Below are 12888 nucleotides of genomic sequence, written 5' to 3'. Positions count from 1 at the left end.
TTCCAAAAAGATGAAAGGGATTCCACTGCTGGCTCATCTTTTAACAGAGCATAAAGATGATATTTTGCCCTTTCAAAAGAACATCATTCACAAGAAACACTGAACAACTCTGCAAGTATAAGAAGCCATAAGTCTTACTGCATGATCTGGAAAAATCTCTTTCAAGGAAAAGGAAAAAAATGCCCTTGACTGTTTTCCAGAGCTAGTGAGAGTTAAGTTGAAAAGAAAGACCAGACTGAAAAAGGAAATCCTCTGTTATTTGGTAACTAGTGAATATTTGCTCTGTAAATAGAAGTAAACTGAGCTTATCTGAGCAAATGAGAGCAAGAACAGAATAGCAGAGTGCACTGGCTTATCCCCAGCCATGGAAAAAAGGTAACCTCTGGGTAAGCGCTTTCTGGACTCATACAGCCTGCGAAACCAGGGAACCTCATGTGAATGTCATCATGTCCACAGGATGGTGCCACCCACTCGCTAGCAACATCCCATTAGTGAATTCATGAGCACCTGCAACAAATGCACCAAAACCCATCACCTATGAGAAATGCTGCCTTTCAAGTAGACGTTAGTCGACAAAATCACAGACCTTAGGAGTCGACAATTTTATTAAATTATCGGTGCTGTGCTACAGCCCTTTCGGGAAGCTGGCCATTAGCAAGCACCCACTCAGCAACAGTCTAATTGCAGCACGCACTCAGGAGAATTTGATTCAAAATGTGCTTGCTGCTCTTCCCTGTTTTCTGTCAAAAAAAGAAGCCCAGGAATTAGCGTACAGATAGAGGAAAAGGATGGGAAAAGCAAGCGCCAAAACCCCGTTGCCAATTTTAGTGAAAGCCCATTAGGTCTACGGCACTTCCCACAAAAGCACCAAATATCCCTTCTTTAGATCCACTTCTGCTGCCAACGGTTCTCACGATGCAAATTCAGCACAGAGGTTTGCCTAGCAGTCCTGAAGAGAACAGACTTCTGGTTTTCACAGAAACACAAGAGAGGTTTAAGATGCAGCACACTGAATCTACTTGAACAGAGTAAAGCTTTTCTTGGAGTTCATTTGAATCCCCCTTCCAAGCCCCTCTCACTCCTGTAAAGGCAACTTCTTAGTGGCTAGAGTCCATCCCTGAAGACGCTTTGCTTGTTGATTTGCCCACTAGAAAAGCACAGATATGTCCAACATGCTACCCCCACAAATATACTTCACTTCTTCCCTCTAGGGTTGTTTGCACCATTGTGTCTGTACAGGCTCTGGAATTTCCTATTTGATTTCTTCAAACTCTTGTGAGGGATTCAAGGTTGGGCCAGGAATCATCACCGTCTGAAAAAGCAAGAAATTGAATTAGCATGACACAGAACACTCCTGAGCTGCTATAACAAGACATTTTCACGTGTTACAGAGTATGAGAAAGGGTGAGCAAGGGGTTCTGGCAACGCAAAGGCCTTGCACAGGAAGATGACCAGATGGTAGCAGCGTGGGGGAGGACACGGCGGGAGGGGGAGGGGGAGAAGGGGGGAAGGGATGACATCCCTGGTACCAATACTATAGTTCTCACCTCCTTCCTCTCTAGGATCTGTTGTTAGTATCAAAGGAAAACAGGACACCTGCGCCAATTTGCCAGACTATGCACAGGGAGCAATAACCCCAGAAATTATCATATACACATCAAATAACCTCAGGCTCTTATTACATCTTCTGGGTTATCCTAAACCAAGTGTATTCCACATTTTCCAGATAAAGACCTCAACCACCCTACAGGGGTGGTTCACCCTACAACTTGGTGAAGTCCCCGGTTACTCCTACAAATTAGGCAGAGGAAAAAATCTGCCAGCTTAAAATCCAGCTTGCTATGTAGTCCAGATAAGAACCCATGCCTCACAAGCCACAGTGGCATCTCTTTGGCACAGCATTAACAGCTCTAAATTACCTACACCAGGCTTCCCCAGTTACTACAGAAGCCTCTGGGCAATATCCAGCAGCTGGATGGAGCGAGACACAGCTGCATCCAGGCATAAAACCTCCAGAAGCAGCAGAAAAGCTGTTTCTCATAACTAGGACAGAAGAACACAACTGGCAAAGACCTCCTGGGACTCAGTCTAATGCCTGGTGATTATAACATACAATGGCCATGGTGAGAGCTGCTAGGGCTGATAACCCCACATTAGTAGGGCTCCTTGCAGATGAAGCCACCACCATCTTACTACGAGGAAGCACAGCTTTGTTTTTGTCCAGAATTAACTAGGGATCTTTGTTTCACGGACGCAGTCCACAAGCCAGCCGAGCTGGCCCCTGCTCCTGGAGGCATTACCTTGACAATGGGGTCCTTGGGCGGAGCCCATTCTGGAACGATCTTGGCGTGCATCCTCCACGTGCCATATAGGTTGACCAAGTGCCTCTCAAATACAACATACTCCAAAACGTCCTTGGGCACCTGCTCCCCACCATACATCAACCGCCCAAACCGGTCATAGATCGCCAAAGTCTGTAAACACAACCAAGAAACGTGTCGGGCTGGTAGCAGGTTGGAGTCACAAGGGGGACAAAGGGACGTACCTGTCGAGTGTGCATTCGCACTGTCACCTGGCCATACAGGTTGCCTCGATTCACCATGCTGTCACATCGAACATGGACCACTCTTGGAGGCTCCAGTGACTCCACAAAACTCCACCGGATGGTCTTATACCTGTTCCCACGGACCATTTCCTATAAAGGAAAAATAAAACAGCAGCCACATAGAGGGTGCATCGAATGACAAGCAAACTACTGTCTATAATATAATGAAGCATTTATTCGTTAGCTATTTCTCAGACTTGTGCTTTGCCTCCCCGCTCTGCGTTAACATCCAGATAAATATTTACCGAGTAGCAGCGCTCTGTCACCAAGGAGTGAAGTTTCTGCTTGTTAAAACTGCAAGAGAAACACACCCAGTTACTCAAATACACATATTGGAAAGAGGCTTACTCACAAAGTCCTCCTTCTCCAGAAGGCATACAATCCACTGGCAAAACAGAAAAAGCTAAATTCTCAGCTGTAATCTCAGAGCAGAAAAAGAACATACATGCAAACAGGTTGACAAGACTTCAGGGAAAGACACGACAACATCCTTGGGAAGCCAGATATGACCTAAATGTTTTACTGATGTTTGGAATCGTAACCAAGAAAGATGCAGTTTTGAAATCTGTTCTATTACTGGAAAGCAGAACAAGTCAGTGGAGCAACACTGCAGATCCAAACAATTCCCTACAGCGTGATTTGGAACAGCACCAACCACCCACTCTTCTGCTGATAACGCTGAGGGTGCAAGAGCTCACTTCCTTTACCAGTCAGGTCAAGATGAATTTTCTGTATCCTGCCTTTCATTATCAAAAGCGAGAAGGTACTAGCCAAATCTCTAACGCTATCTCCTCTTCAGGGAGAACATAGCGGGGTGAGATAAAGTCAGAGACAGGGTATAAGGATTACAAGTACCAAAAAAAACCAAACAGGCATATAGGCAAAGAAAAGCAGATACTACATAACCCCATTAGTCAGAGAACGGGTCTTACTTGGCCAGGCAATTGTGAGCTTCAGTGAATATCTCTTGTGCCTTCTCTGGGAAGGTTTTAGTGCTGAAATCTGGATCGTGATCTTTTACTTTCCGCAGACTGAAAAGACAAGAAAAGCTCTACAGCAAGCAGAGAACTATTTGGAAGCTCCTCGCATGTTTCAGATTGGACTGGGTAAGGTTATTGTCACAAGCCCAGCTTCTACCAGGAAGCAACTGTGACTTGGAGACTCCCCACAAAGACATCGTCTCTAGGTGTTCATAAGACAAACATAGTGCAGGTGCAGTCTGCAATCCCAAACAACCCACAGAAGCCAGTGCATGTTGCAACCGTTCACGCTAGGAGGAACGCCTTGCGTTCATTTTCATGCCACAGGCTCCCAGTCAAGTACTTGAACAGTAGCAATGAAAGAACCAGGTAGAAAACAGAGGCACAGTCTATAAGATCGAACCGAGCATAACTTCTGCTCCAGGGGCGCCATTAGTTAAAAGAAGAGTACGTACGCTAACTGGGAGACAGCGCTCTGCTTGAATCTTTCCGCCCTTTGCTTCAGCCCCTCTTTAGATAGAGATGTCAAGCGGGCATCGCCTTCAGGAGGGACGTATGGGTCAATAACATCAGCTGCACGAGAGGAAAAGGTCAGGAGGAGACTCACAAAATGGCATACGTTTAGAAAGCAACAAACGGACGACATCCTGGCTGCTGAGGGCTGGAGTGCCAGGATTCCTCCTTGAAAACGTTTGCAAGATGAAATACAAGCACAAAGACAATTGATAACCGGCACCTGTAACTGCTGATAAGCTAGGTTAAACTGTATGCTCGCCTTCTCTTCTATACAGTCCCAGGAGATGAAAATAAGACATACAGTCAGCAGGAGACAACATGACCTCCCTTGCTGTTCCTGTACAAAGGGGCCAACAGTCTGACACGTTTCTGGGGTAAAGCAGGGCAGCTGTTATCCCTCACCAGCGGCAGAGTGAATAAATCAGCCCGTTGCAGACAAACAGGCTGTCGGCAAGGTCACACTGCCTAGGCTATTAGCTCCCTGCTTCTACCTCGCATTAGTTCTGCGCTCAGGAAGTGACCAAAGCAAGTTTTCTATTACCTGTGCAGGCCAAATAGAAGGTCCGTTCCACATGCTCCTCGGGAGCTACCATCCTTGAAGGTCTGAGTTTCTTCTCTTCAAGGGACTGTTCTCTGTCCCAGTTGGGGACAGAGAACCTCCGCTTTGTTCTCACGGGGACAAGACGACAGGTGGGAGCCCCTCTGGCAGAACGCAGTAAGGATTCCACGTTCTAAGGAAGAAAAAGAACAAAGTCATGGAGTTCACCCAATGTCCCTTCACGCCTACAAAACGCAGAGGAGGGCTCCTGCTGAAAATACCCCTAACACCGGTCTTGGGCAGGCTGAATAGGAGTGTGCCTGGAGAGCAATTCTCACTATTTCCTGCCTGCTGGAACTGGACTGGAGCCAAGTGGCTGCCCCCCACCATACCTCCCCTCATGCCCCCTCCCCCTGTCCTTCCCCGCAGCCCCCTTCATCCTTCTCAGCAGCCTTCCAGCACTGCAGCCCCTCACCCCCGTGCTCTACAGCCCCACAGCCCCATCCAGCACTCACCCTCCTGCTCCACCCCACCCTTTACGCCACAGCCCCACCGTTCCCTCTTTTTGCTGTCAGCAGACTACAGACCCTCATCCCACAGCTCTCCCTGTCCCAGGACCCTCCCCACAGCCCCTCGCTCCTCAGCTCCCCACAGCTCCTCACCCCACAGTCCCTCAGCAGCTCCCCACCCCACAGCTCCCCACCCCACAACCCCTCACTCCACCTCCCCTCAGCAGCTCCCCACAGCCCCTCGCTCCTCAGTGGCTCCCCACAGCTCCTCACCCCACCGCCCCTCAGCAGCTCCCCACAGCCCCTCGCTCCTCAGCGGCTCCCCACAGCCCCTCACCCCACAGCCCCTCGCCCCACCTCCCCTCAGCAGCTCCCCACAGCCCCTCACCCCACCTCCCCTCAGCAGCTCCCCACAGCCCCTCACCCCACTGCCCCTCAGCAGCTCCCCACCGCCCCTCAGCGTCTCACCTCCCCTCAGCAGCTCCCCACCGCCCCTCACCCCACTGCCCCTCAGCAGCTCCCCACAGCCCCTTGCTCCTCAGCGGCTCCCCACAGCTCCTCACCCCACCGCCCCTCAGCAGCTCCCCACCACCCCTCACCCCACTGCCCCTCAGCAGCTCCCCACCGCCCCTCAGCGTCTCACCTCCCCTCAGCAGCTCCCCACCGCCCCTCACCCCACTGCCCCTCAGCAGCTCCCCACCACCCCTCACCCCACTGCCCCTCAGCAGCTCCCCACAGCCCCTCACCCCACTGCCCCTCAACAGCTCCCCACCGCCCCTCGCCCCACCTCCCCTCAACAGCTCCCCACCGCCCCTCGCCCCACCTCCCCTCAGCAGCTCCCCACAGCCCCTCAGCGTCTCACCTCCCCTCAGCAGCTCCCCACCGCCCCTCACCCCACTGCCCCTCAGCAGCTCCCCACAGCCCCTCGCTCCTCAGCGGCTCCCCACAGCTCCTCACCCCACCTCCCCTCAGTAGCTCCCCACCGCCCCTCACCCCACTGCCCCTCAGCAGCTCCCCACCGCCCCTCAGCGTCTCACCTCCCCTCAGCAGCTCCCCACCGCCCCTCACCCCACCTCCCCTCAGCAGCTCCCCACCACCCCTCACCCCACTGCCCCTCAGCAGCTCCCCACAGCCCCTCGCCCCACCTCCCCTCAGCAGCTCCCCACAGCCCCTCACCCCACTGCCCCTCAGCAGCTCCCCACAGCCCCTCACCCCACCTCCCCTCAGCAGCTCCCCACAGCCCCTCGCCCCACCTCCCCTCAACAGCTCCCCACCGCCCCTCGCCCCACTGCCCCTCAGCAGCTCCCCACTGCCCCTCAGCGTCTCACCTCCCCTCAGCAGCTCCCCACAGCCCCTCAGCGTCCCCCCGCACCCCTCATCCCCCCGCCCCTCACTCTACAGCCCAGGCCGCAGCCCCGCTCCCCGCCCACCTGCCGGCAGGCCCGCAGGCCCAGGCGGCCCAGGCCCGTCGCCATGGCGGCCGCCATCTTTGCGCCGCGCGGCCCGCCGGGACGGGGACGGGGACGGGGCCGCGCGCGCGGGAGGGGAGGCGGGGCGGGGCCGCGCGCGCGGGAGGGGGGCGGGGCTGGCGGGGAGCCCGCGCCGCCGCGGCGAGTGGAAAATTCCAGCGGCTGCTGTTGGGGGGGGGGGGGGAGGCCCCGCCCCCAGGCCGCGAGGCGCGCGCACCTCCCCCGCCCGGGCGCGGCTGCGGCGCGGCGGCGACATGTGCGCTGGAGAGGAGCACCCACAATGCGCCTTGCGGGGGGGGGGGGGCAGGACACCCCCCCCCCCGGGTGCCATGTACAAGAGGATGAGAACCTCCCCCCCCAGGGCTCTGCGGAAGGGCGTGCGACGTGCAATAGGTGAGGGACCCCCCCCCCCAAAGCAATGTGCAAGGGGGTGCACTGTGCAATAGCCGAGGGAACCCCCCCCAAAGCAATGTGCAAGGGGGTGCACTGTGCAATAGATGAGGGAACCCCCCCCAAGGCAATGTGCAAGGGGGTGCACTGTGCAATAGATGAGGGAACCCCCCCAAAGCAATGTGCAAGGGGGTGCACTGTGCCATAGGTGAGGGAACTCCCCCCAAGGCAGTGTGCAAGGGGGTGCACTGTGCAATAGCCGAGGGAACCCCCCCCAAAGCAATGTGCAAGGGGGTGCACTGTGCCATAGGTGAAGGAACCCCCCCCAAAGCAATGTGCAAGGGGGTGCACTGTGCCATAGATGAGGGAACCCCCCCCAAAGCAATGTGCAAGGGGGTGCACTGTGCCATAGCCGAGGGAACCCCCCCCAAGGCAATGTGCAAGGGGGTGCACTGTGCAATAGATGAGGGAACCCCCCCAAAGCAATGTGCAAGGGGGTGCACTGTGCAATAGCCGAGGGAACCCCCCCAAAGCAATGTGCAAGGGGGTGCACTGTGCCATAGATGAGGGAACCCCCCCAAGGCAGTGTGCAAGGGGGTGCACTGTGCAATAGCCGAGGGAACCCCCCCAAAGCAATGTGCAAGGGGGTGCACTGTGCCATAGGTGAGGGAACCCCCCCAAGGCAATATGCAATAGGCGAGGGACCCCCCCTCCCCAAGCACTCTGCATGGAGGTACAATATGCGATAGATGAGGGACCCCCGAATGCGCCATGCAAGGAGGTGGAGGATCACCCCCCAGTCCAATGTCCCTCCGTGCCTGCCCCATGCCCCCTCTCTCCCCTGTGTCCCCTCGTCCCTACGTGTCCCTCTGAGGGCTGGCCTGGCGCAGGGCCTTTCTCGCCCCATGCCGGATCAGCCACCAGAGAGCAACACCACATCGCACCCGGCCATCCAGGCCTGGGGGCCTGCTGGCGCCCTGAGGCCTCCCTGGGGGCTGGGTGGTGCCACCGCGAGGCGGAGCCATGCATGTAACGATGAGTGCTGGGTCTCAGCCATGCCAGGGCGCTGGCTGCGCGAGTGGGAGGTCCGTGCCGGGCTGCAGCGGGGTCATCTCCCACCCGCAGCTGAGCTGCCCGTGCGCCGAGGGGCCGCCCCTGCTTGGGGCGTGCAAGGAGGGTGCACGTGCGCGCGCGCCATCCCCGCTCTGCCCCTGCACGGTGCCGGAGAGGACGTCGGCGGCACCCCCTTTCCCGGCTGCAGCAGCTCCCCGGGGAGCCCCGCGTCCGCGCGCGGAGCCGCCACCAAGCGTGTCCCCGCTGGTCCCCTGCCGCCGCAGCCCGCCAGGTCCCGCCACGTCCCGGCTCGGCCGCCCGGGGCCGACCTGGCTCCCGGCGCGCCGCTGCAGCGGAGGAGCAGCCCGCTGCCCGGCTGGCGGTTCGCCGCTGCCGGGGAGGAATTCGTGGTGGCTGATTACCCACGGAGGGGGAGAGGAAGCGCTGGGGGGAGGAGGGATGGGAGGCAGGAGCAAAACCCAACGGCGGGCTGCGGCGCGGCGGCCTTCCCGGCCGGCCGTTGCAACGGTTGGCACGGCCGCAGCCCGGACGGGGCCGGCGAGGGGCCTCGCGCGTCCCCTCCTACGGCCCCGACGCGGCGGCGGCTGCAGCGAGCGGTGCCGGCGGGGTCGGACCCGCCGGGAGCTGCAGAGCCGCCGGCCGCGCCGCCCGGCCGCGCTCCGCCTTTGCTTTGGGCGCTGTTGATCTTGGCTCCGAGGAAGCGTTTCAGCCTGGGCCGCTGGTTAATGTGTAGTGACGGGGCTGCGTTGCGCCCGAGACCGTTGATCTCGGCCGCTGCTGCACCCTGCGCCCGCGGGAGCGGGGCGACGGCGGCCTTCCCGGCCCTCCGACGTGCCGAGACGAGGGCGCCGCGCTCGCCGGCCCGGCTGCGGCTCCCGCGGACGTGCAGGACGGAGCGGCGACGGCTTTTTGTTGGGACTTGCTTGGAGGGGAAATTCCCCGTCCGGGCGGTGGGAATTGCATCGACGTCCCCGGGGCAGCTCTGAAAGGCTGACGTGCCGCTCGCCGCGGTTTGCAGCCTCGTCCCCGCTGCACCCCCGGCGGGAAAAGCCGAGTTTCCCCTCCGCGGGCCGGGTCTGAGGTCGCCGGGCGGCCGCGGAGCCGGTCCCCGTGCGGGAGCCGCTGGCGCTGAGTCAGCAGCCCGGCGCCCGCGGCCCCAGCCCTTTCCCACGGCGCCGGGGTCGTGGGGCTGGATTTTCCCGACCCTTCGGGCTTTGCAAGCTGGAGAAGTCCCCCGTGATCCCAGCTGAGCCGGCGCCCGGTTCGGGGCTGCGCTTGAGCCGCGGCTCTGCCCGCCGCCGAGGGCTTTGTGCAGCTCGCCCCGGCAGCCCCGGAGGGGCGCAGAGCGCCGGCGGCGGGCAGGGCGAAGCGGTGCAAAACGCCTCCGCCATGCGCCCTGTTTCGAAGCTGCAGTCGTCGGCTGCGGAGCGAGGGGCCCCCGGCGCGGCGTCACAGCCCCCGGCGCGCCGTCCCCGCGCTCCCGGATGCCAGAGATTCCTGCCCTAAGCCGTCGTCCCCGACCCGCGAGGCCGGATTAGCTGGTGCCCTCCGGCTGCTCCCGCTCTCGGCAGGAACGGCAAAAACTCCGGCACGACAGAGGAGAAAAGAAAAGCCTCTGCGAGATCTTCCCCCCCCCCCCCGCCTTGTTTTGCTAATTAAAGTGGTGCACTGAGAGCGGTTGGGGGCTGCGGAGACGCTGGGCTAACTACAGAGCCTGGCTTCCAGCCCGGCCTCCCCGGGCTGCGTGTCGCCGTCTGGAGCTGCAGGAGAACCCGGTTCGGTCAGCAAAGAGCGAAGGAGGCGGCTGTCCCCCGCGTCGCTCCCCGGCCACTCGCTCGCTCCGCGCTGGCAGCAGCATCCGTCATCGAACAACATAGCCGGCGCGGCCCGAAGCGAGCGGCTCATGCGCCGGGGTTTGCTCTGCCTCGGGAGCGCGGCGCCGGCTGAGCCCCCGCCGGGCTCCGTCCTGCTCTGCCAGCGCGCCCGCCTGACCCCCCGCGCGGAGCCGGGCCGGGAATTCAACCTCCCCACGGACCGTCCCGGGCTGCAAGGCGCTCTGCTCCGGGAGTAGGTCCGAGCCCACGGCCCTGCTCCTGCAGGCTGCTCCGCCGCGGGAAGGCACCGCCGGAAAGCCCTGCGGCCGTGTGCTGGGCTGGGGCATTTGCAAGGAAAAGCAGGAGGAAAGGGGGCTTTCTGCCCCGGCAGGTTTCCCCCCAGGGCTGAGCGGCAGCGTCGGCGCCTGCGGCTGCCCCGGCGGCACGCGGCCGCAGCTCCAGCCCTCCCGTGCCGCTCCGTCCGCCCCGGCAGGGCTGGAGACGGGTGCGAGCAGCGGGAAGGGCCGTTGGCGCGGCGCCTGCCATCCTCGCGCAGGCGTCCCGGGAGGCACAAAACTGATATCCCCAATAACAACTCGAGAGGCTGCTGCTCCGGCCGCGCGCCGCGGCTTCCCGGCGCCGCGAGAGGCTTTTTTTCCCCGGGCGGCAGCGAGACGCGACGGCGGCAGCGCGCGAAGCCTGCGGAGACGCTGGCTCCGGCGGAGGGAGCCCCGGGGCCTGCGGGAAGCTGCCCAGACCCCGCGCGCGGCTCCGGCTCCGGCTGTTTCCTCTGCTCGGGGCAGCGCCGCGCAGCGCGGCCCCGGACGAGCCCCGGCTGAACCCGCGCTCGTCCGCTCCTTGCCTTGGAGGTCTGCCTGCGCTTCCCCCCTGCCCCAGGTCGTGCTGCAGACTCCTGCAGCAAATCACTGCTCTGCCTTTCGCGCCGCGCTAACTTATATGTTAAGCAGCGAGATATCACTTTTAACGAAAATAAATGCTTTTTTTTTTTTGGGGGGGGGGGGGGGGGGCTGGGGGGAGACGCAGCTGTGGTTTCCCGCGGTAGAAGGCAGTTAGCAGCCCGGCGCTTTGCTGCCCTCGCGGGCCGTGCTTCCTGCCCGGGTCACGGCGAGCTGCCTTTGGGGGCTGAGATTTTAACGAGGTTTAGCGCTTGAGGCCGCACGTACCCCTGCGGCGGCGAAACTCCCGGCCGCGAGGTCGCTCCCGCCGGGCGCCGCCGCCACCGCGGGAACGTCGTCGGCCGAGCCGGGCGCGCGGGAAAGCCGGCGGCCGAGCCTCCCCCGGAGCAATTCACGTTTATCGCCCTTCTCTTTCCCGTGGCAAGTCTTTATTAAAGTTTTCTAAACTTCCTGCCGGCGTTTGACACGAAGCGCAAGCGGGCGGCCAGCATCCGCGCTGCGGGACGCCGGCTGCCCCGCGACCAGCGCGGCGCCGGCGGCTTTGCAGGGCGGGCTCCTGGCGGCGCCGAAGGACCCCCGGGTGGGCAGCAACGGCCGTTTTCGCACGGGAAACGACAGAGAATCACCTTTCTGCTGAGTTTAAGCTCTTTTTTTTTTTTTTCCCCCTTTTCTTTCCTTTTCAGAGGACGAACCGGCCGGGAGGGAACGGAGCGCGGCCGGGGGGCCCCGTCGGCGTCGCCAGCGCTCGGGCCTCGCAGCACCGCGATTTCTTCCCGCCGCCGCCGATGGAGCGCGTGCACGAGGAGCCGAGCGGCTGCTCAGCGCGGGCTCGGAGCAAAGCAACCCTAGGTGCATATCCTCAAAAGCGGCAGAAGGACCGACCAGAGGAGAGGGCATCTCCTTCCCGCCCGCCTGGCGCGTTGCTCTATATTTTTTTTTGGCTGCAAATTCTGAGGGGGTTTTAGCTGACCTCAGGATTTTTCGAACGCCGCAGGCTAGCGATAGAGTTACGCCCCGAGCGCCACGCAATCCTGCAGCCTTATCTAGGCCTGGGGGACCGGCCGGTGGCCGCACCGGGGACCTCGGGACCTGCGCCTTGCAGATACGCGGCCCGAGGCCGTGCCGAGGGGCAGGCGGCCCAGCCGGGCGCCCGGGGGCATCGCTGGGGCTGACGCACGGCCCGGGAGAAGCCCAAGCCTGCACGGCACGCACCCCGCGCCCACCCCGCTGTTTGCTCAGCGCTTAGAAAAAGTAATCAATAAAAAAGTACTCTGCAGAAGAACACAAGCAGAAAAAGCCAGGACACAACAAAAAGGGGCTCAGTAAATATTTGCAAAGACGAGCGTCAGTTTGGGTCCAGGCTCCCGTGGCCAGCGGGGCGCTGCCCGCGAGCCAGCGCAGGGCTCGGACGTGCCACCAGCACAATGGCAAAAGCAGCGACTAACCCGGCGTTGAGTCAAGCTTTGAGTCCAGGCAGGTGAGAGCCCGGAGCAGGTGGGACCAAAGCCAGCTTCTGGAACGGCCGCGCTGCACCCGCGGGTGCCGTCACGAGGCAGACCCCCGACCCCACGGGAGCTAAGCACGGGGAGGCTCGTCCCAGCTGCAGCGTGTGCATCCGCCCAGGCGCTTCGGGCGCAGCTGGACCCCCCACCCGTTGCATTGCGCCGCGCCGGGAGCCCCCAGGCAAAGCGCGCCCACCGGCCACCTCCAGCGTGGCTGGGCTCCCCGCGCTGGGAGCCCCCGTGTTGGCAACGCACCCCAGCTACCTCCACCCTGAGCGAGGCTCCCACCACCCCAGGGATGCTGGGAGCCCCGGGACCCCCTATGCAACCCTCAGGCCCCCTCCAGCACAGCCGGGACCCTCCACCCTAGGTGCGTTGCATTGCAGTGGGGCAGCCCCAGGGCAAGGTGTGCATCCCAGCCCTGCCAGCACAGCCAGCCCCCTCACCCCGGGGTGTGCTGCACAGCAGTGGGGCAGCCCCCCTGCAAGGTGTGCATCCCAGCCCCCTGCACCCTGAGGTGCACTGCATGGCAGTGGGGCAGCCCCCAGTCCCCTGCACCCCAGGGTGCGCTGCA

The 12888-nt window shown here is 61.1% G+C and overlaps 1 protein-coding gene across 1 annotated transcript; it reads right to left on the bottom strand.

The window, feature by feature from the left end:
- Positions 1 to 578: 578 nt before the first annotated feature.
- MRPL45 (mitochondrial ribosomal protein L45) lies at positions 579 to 6717 on the bottom strand. Its single transcript, XM_068918840.1, has 8 exons — positions 6579 to 6717; positions 4643 to 4832; positions 4041 to 4158; positions 3538 to 3636; positions 2851 to 2899; positions 2546 to 2695; positions 2301 to 2474; positions 579 to 1312 (listed from the first exon to the last, which is right to left on the bottom strand). The coding sequence occupies exons 1-8, from the start codon at positions 6633 to 6635 to the stop codon at positions 1253 to 1255; spliced, it is 897 nt and encodes a 298-aa protein (XP_068774941.1). The 5' UTR covers positions 6636 to 6717; the 3' UTR covers positions 579 to 1252.
- Positions 6718 to 12888: the final 6171 nt, after the last annotated feature.

The sequence above is a fragment of the Struthio camelus genome, chromosome 25 (genome assembly GCF_040807025.1).
Source record: "Struthio camelus isolate bStrCam1 chromosome 25, bStrCam1.hap1, whole genome shotgun sequence".
Taxonomy (NCBI): Eukaryota; Metazoa; Chordata; class Aves; order Struthioniformes; family Struthionidae; genus Struthio; species Struthio camelus.
Note: the sequence above shows the minus strand (reverse complement) of the source record. Positions and strands in the feature narration are given on the sequence as shown.